Here is a 6,000-nt window from a genome sequence, read left to right on the forward strand (position 1 = left end):
AAGGCAGTTGCCTCATTGTAACTAACTACGAGAAACAGAGAGTGTGAGTAGAGAAGGAAGAAAAGGACAAGCTGTGAGTTCACCATTGTAGAGTGCAGTAGCTCGAGAGAGTTTTCATCTTCTTGTTTCCATTTCTGTGTAATCCACCGAAAGAGTGAAGTAATAAACATCTCATCCCTTCCGTGGACGTAGGCAAATTGCCGAACCACGTAAACCGCGTGTGTTATTTCTAGTTTCTTGTTTCGTTCTTATCAATCTTCGATCAAATCTCAACAATTTCACTATGGAACAGTCTTTAAAATTTATGTTTATGTTGAGAAAAAGTATTTTATTGAATCTTATTAAAATATTTAAATTGTCGATATAGTCAATAATGAATTTGTTGATTCCATCTAATTAAAAAATGAAATAACTAAATTAATACTCCCCCAGTTCCACAGTAATGGAGTCATTTTGCTTTATACGTTCCATAGTAATGGAGTCATTTTCCTTTTTAGCAAAAGTAACACATTTTTCCACACCTACTTTACCCTCTCTTACTTTTTTTCTCTCTTCATCTCTCTACCTTTTTAATTTTCTACTTTATTCTCCATTTACTTAACTCACATAACACACTTTTTCTTAATCTCCGTGCCGAAGAGAAACGCTTCCATTACTATGGAACGAAGGGAGTAATTGTTAGTTAAATCAAATAAAAAGTGTATTATCCAGGTTTTTATCGACGGTGTCACGTAGAAATCAGAAGTTGCGGAAGAACAAAATACTAAAACGCAAGATCTGAGTGTAAAATTTTTCAAAGATGAAAACGACCAAACCAGGTAAAAAACAACACCGTAGAAACAACCCAAAGTCGTATAATATAAACATCAAGTTCTATTGTTCAAGAGCAAGAATCCGAAACGAAGTTGAACCCAACCTAACTTATTGATAATCGTCGACTAAGACCATTATTCATCAACAAGATGTTAGAGTTGGTATACTGTAAAAGCTTGTCATTTGGGTCTTGTAGACTCTGAATCCTGACTATGAGGCGACGACAGAGAGAGGGGAAATTGGATCTTAATAACTTCGATGAACTCAGGTTTGATACTTATATGAGTTTGGGTCTTTATAAACAGAAGACGAAGAGAATTAACGTAGATGCAATTAAACCAAAGCAATTTAATGTAAAGCAACAAGTTCTTCTTTACAACTCCTGTCTAAAGCTTTTTCCTTGTAAGCTTAGAACGAGATGGTGGAGACCTCTTGTGGTACAAAAGATATATCCATATGGAGTTGATGAAGATCATATGGATAATCATGTGCATCATGTTCGGATTGTTATTGTATCGTGTCAACAATTATATCATGTTCTTCATGCGTTATGTCATGTGTAGATTCTGTTTGATTTGAGGTTGTAGGTTGGGTGGTTTCGTGTGGAGAATTTTCTTAAAATGTCGAATTCGAGTTAGGTCTTATCGTATTTGGTTCTTATCAGGTTGACCTGATAACAACCCTAATAACAACCCAACCTACATGACTTTCCACCCTTAACAATGACAATGTTCCATTTGGTTTATGTTGTTTATCATTGACTTTAACCGTTTTTCCTAAATGGCTCGTTACATAAAAGTAGAATAAAAACAATTAATGTGAATAAAGTTAAATGCTTAAGATGACACATTTCTTAGTAGACGCAGAATTTTAGGAGTTGTTGATTAATATATTTAATTGAAGATAGAAAATGTAGGTGTAAATATTATATAAAGAGACAAAGATGATTGAATATTTAATTAGGTAAAGAAAAAGTAGTTTCGTGCAGTCATTGAAGAATGGAGAGATAAAGTTTCTACAAATAGAAATGAATTATTTTATTTGGGATAAACTAAAAATGAAAGTGTCATCTTAAATTTGACGGAGAGAATAGAATTTAAGTTTGTATGTTAATATGATTTTAGTGTTTTGATCATCGATTAATTATTTATTATCTCCAGTTAAACATCGATCGAACTAAAAGTAAACTAATGTTAAATATACTGTTTAGATAAACACTCCCTCCGTCTATTATACATATACACATTTTGAGTTCACACGTGTTTTAAGAAATCATTTAGTTTTTGTTAAAAATTAGTGAGAAGTGGGTTGTGAATTCTACTTTCAAATATATAATTTTATAATAGAATGTGAGAAGATAAATATAATGGAGTACAGGTCCATTACAATAAATGGAATAATGTAAAAGTGTTTTTAAATGAAGAATGTACAAAAATAGCAAAACATATTAGGTTTTGACGGGTGAAGGTAGCTGTTATTTGATAGTAATTGTAGGAAATCAGGTTGTTAAAGAGAACATCACTACTAGTATTGATTTCCAATACTCTCTTCATCTCAACTTAGTTAGAAACTTGGAATGTTATTTTAGTACGAAAATTAAGAAATTGTGTTAAATGCAATAAATGATGATAAAATTAAACCTGAGCGAAAATAAAGTATGAAAGATAAAAGAGAGTAAAATATATAGAAGGGAAAAGGAATACGACTCAATTAAGTTGGGACATCCTGGAAAGAACATATGACTCAACTAAGTTGGGACTTCCTAAAATGGAATACAACTCAACTAAGTTGGGACGGATGGCGATCGTTTATTACAGAAAACATGTGGGTATGACAACGCAGAAGACAAAAATAAATAACATGTGAACATAAACAAGTCATGCATAATGTATAGGACTCATCCTTGGCTTGAGGCAGACTTGAATTGGAGAAAAAATCATGTTTGTAGTACCAAAACCAGCAGCCATATCAATGGGTTCACCAGAAGACGTGTCCACATCAAATCCCTGCAGAAAGCTCGCGAGGGCGAGCTCCGCAAAGCGTCGAGCAGAAGACACGGCCGGGCAGACCCTCCGGCCGCCACCGAATGGAAGCAACTCGAAGTGTAGGCCTTGAAAATCGATATCCTTGTGGCTTGTGAGAAACCTCTCCGGCCTAAACTCGAGAGGATCGGCCCAAACACGAGGATCGCGTTGGATTTTCCAGTTGTTTATGAAGAGGCGTGTGCCTGCTGGTATGTGGTAGCCAGCCACCAGGCAATCCACCCCGGCCTCTCGAGGGATGACTGGTACGGGTGGCTGCAGCCGCGTTGTTTCCTTGATCACGGCTCGGATGTAGGCTAGGTTTTCGAGGTCTGATTCGTTTACTAGTCTCTCTCGGCCAACGTGAATGTCTAGTTCCTCTTGGGCCTTTTTGAGGGTGTGGCGATTGTTGAGAAGTAGGGTTAGTGCCCATGTAAGAACTGCGGCAGTGGTTTCACTTCCTCCTACTATCATTGTCTGCATATATAATGGAATATGAATGTTAAGATATACTGGAATAGGAGATTCACTTATCCAAAATGAAAAACATGTACTCCCTCCTTTCAATTATAAGTGATCTACTTTCCATTTTGCATTTTCCACAATAAGTGATTGATTTCCTTATATGACAAAAACAACGCCTTTATTTTCTCTTACTTTAATTTATTCATTCTCTCTTACTTTATTTTCTTTCTTACTATATTCCATCTTTATCGCTCTTATTTTTCATCTCTCATACTTTATTCTCTTTGCTTAACTCAATAAATATGATTTTCTTAAATTTCGTGCCCAAAGGACACTCCTCACTTAGAGTGGGACATTGGGAGTACTAATGAGATATTATTTTGTAAATTGATGGATCATAACAAAAATACTAACAAATTACTTAATTATAAGGATGCAAAGAGAGAATTGGAATTTATATATAAGTCATCTGTCTGCTAATCATATCACTAATTGATTTTAAATGGAACTACATGAACCTCCGTCATTTTATCAAGGTGGATCGTTATTTGAAACTTTATATATGTTCAATTTTCACTTAATATTAGTCCCTTCATCCCACCTTAGTTGGTACTCCCTCCGTCCCAAGGTATTAGACCAACTTTCCTTTTTGGGATGTCCCAACATATTAGACTCATTTCCTTTTTTAGCAAAAAACATCTATCTTATTTTATTCTCCACCTACTTTTTTCTCTTTTCTCTCCCCTACTTTTTCCCTCTCTCATACTTTACTCTCTCCACTTTAACTATTTAAATATCAATTCCTTAAATCATGTGCCCAAAAGAAGTGAGTCTAATACTCCGGGACGGAGGGAGTACATTTATAGAGATTAAGTAGGAAATAAAATGAAGTATGTAGAGAAAAAAGAGAATAAAGTAGCAAAGAGAATAAAAGTTTCACCAGAAAAAGAAACGACTCAAATATCATGAAACACGGAGGAAGTAGTTTATAGTGTATCAAGTACGTACCAGACACATAGCTTTGTTAATGGTATCTGCATCATAGTGAGGGAACTCCTGAGTAGCAGTGTGTGCAGCATCCAACATCTCGTTCATGAAATCATCATCTTCCCTTGCTCCATTCCATGTATCCTTATGTTCCTGAAGCCATCCCTGCAGCATGGTATCAAATTCCTTCCCTGTATCAATGAAAGCCCTCTCCATCTTCCCGAATCTGTCCATCCACCCAAGACAAGGAACAGCATCGGATATGGTGTGAACAGTCATCATCTTGAAGAAATCCCTGACGCTCCGCCTCCACCTCTCCCTCTCCTCCTCCCCCATCCTCGCCTCCACGTCCCCCGCAACTGTCCTCACCATCATGCTCAACGTCAGGTCTCCCAGCACCCTCTTCATATCCACATTCGGCATCGAATTGTAGCACTGCTTGTTCATCGCTCTCACTTGAACCTCCCGCGACCAGGCCAGGGCCGCCACCTTCCGGTTGGAGAGGAGCCTCAGCACCGCGATCTTCCGCATCTCGCGCCAGTAGGCGCCGTAGTTGCTGAAGCCGAACATGGCGAAGTTGTAGCCCATGAGGCTCATTGCGGCGGTCCTTTGCCTGTTTGCAGGGACGAAACCAGAAATTTATATGGAGATGGGCAAAAATATACATAAGCTAAATTTAAGAGTTTTAAGAGAGGCCATTAGTGATAAATAAAGTAAGAGAGATGAAAAAGATCGTATTGTTTCCATTGTAGGAAAACGTTTCATTTTTAATGGGAATGAGAGAGTATAATTTATGCATGATGAAATTTGAGGAGGGGCACTTGCCCATGCTAGCTATAAGCTAGCTCCGTCCCTGCCTGTTCGAGAAGGCTACGTCGTTCGTCTTCAAGCACTCCTCTGCCATCTCGTGGCTGTTCACGATCAAGCCGCGGCGTGTGCCTAGCTGCACGGTGAATATCGGGCCGTTTTGATCGGCCATTTTGGACAGGGTTAGGTGAAGCGGCTCCGGCCCCCTTATAAGAAAGAGATGTCCGATTATGGGCCATCCGCCGCCGGCATGTGGTGCTACTTTTTGCTTCTTTCCATATTTTGATGGATAAAATGAGTAGAAACTAGAAATTATTATCACTATAGTAGTAGCTACCACAACAAACCATTGGGGTAGTAAGAGTAATTCCATCGAAAATTTTGTTTATTCCTGAGCTATCATGCAACTGTATAAATAGTTAAAAGATGTGTTTCGCACTTAATGTCCCACATAGTTGTGAAAGCAACTTAAATGAACTATCTCTCCTACTCTTTTCACCCCCCATTAATTAGCAACAATTTTCTTTTTCTCAGTCTATAATTAATAGACTCCCTTACTGTTTACTACTTTAATTAATTTACTTTAATTAATTGACTTCGCATTTCACTAACTTATTTCAACACATTTTATTAAAAAAATAATATATAAAAGAGATTCCACTGACTTTTTCCATCCACTTATTACAATATCTCTTAAAATCTGTATCAAGTCAACCGGTACCAATTAATGCGGACCGAGGATTGATCTACGTATTGGTAATTGGAATCCGTCAATGACTCAATGACCCATATTAGCTGTGAAAGCAAATGGTGTAATTTTATAGCAAAATTATCTATTTCTCTTAAAAAGACTGATCTTTTGATGAGTTCTACTATTTACTCAGTAAAAAGAAGCTTTTATGGATAA

At 37.1% G+C, this 6,000-nt stretch overlaps 1 protein-coding gene across 1 annotated transcript; it reads right to left on the reverse strand.

Moving 5' to 3' along the window:
• Window positions 1-2,495: 2,495 nt before the first annotated feature.
• Window positions 2,496-5,466, reverse strand: LOC125196921 (demethylepipodophyllotoxin synthase-like). The gene is made up of 3 exons (XM_048095589.1): window positions 5,144-5,466; window positions 4,308-4,899; window positions 2,496-3,311 (listed from the first exon to the last, which is right to left on the reverse strand). Exons 1-3 carry the CDS (start codon window positions 5,464-5,466, stop codon window positions 2,691-2,693), a joined length of 1,536 nt encoding a protein of 511 aa, XP_047951546.1. The 3' UTR covers window positions 2,496-2,690.
• Window positions 5,467-6,000: the final 534 nt, after the last annotated feature.

This window comes from Salvia hispanica, chromosome 2 (assembly GCF_029641045.1).
Source record: "Salvia hispanica isolate PSC_SH4W2 chromosome 2, Shi_PSC_v1, whole genome shotgun sequence".
NCBI classification, from domain to species: domain Eukaryota; kingdom Viridiplantae; phylum Streptophyta; class Magnoliopsida; order Lamiales; family Lamiaceae; genus Salvia; species Salvia hispanica.

Coding starts and splice junctions, on each gene's coding strand:
- LOC125196921 (XM_048095589.1), bottom strand. CDS start 5,466: ATGGAATTACTCTTACTACCCCAATGGTTTGTTGTGGTAGCTACTACT. Junction 4,900..5,143: donor GACGTAGCCTTCTCGAACAG/GCAGGGACGGAG, acceptor CCCTGCAAACAG/GCAAAGGACCGCCGCAATGA. Junction 3,312..4,307: donor TTAACAAAGCTATGTGTCTG/GTACGTACTTGA, acceptor TTATATATGCAG/ACAATGATAGTAGGAGGAAG.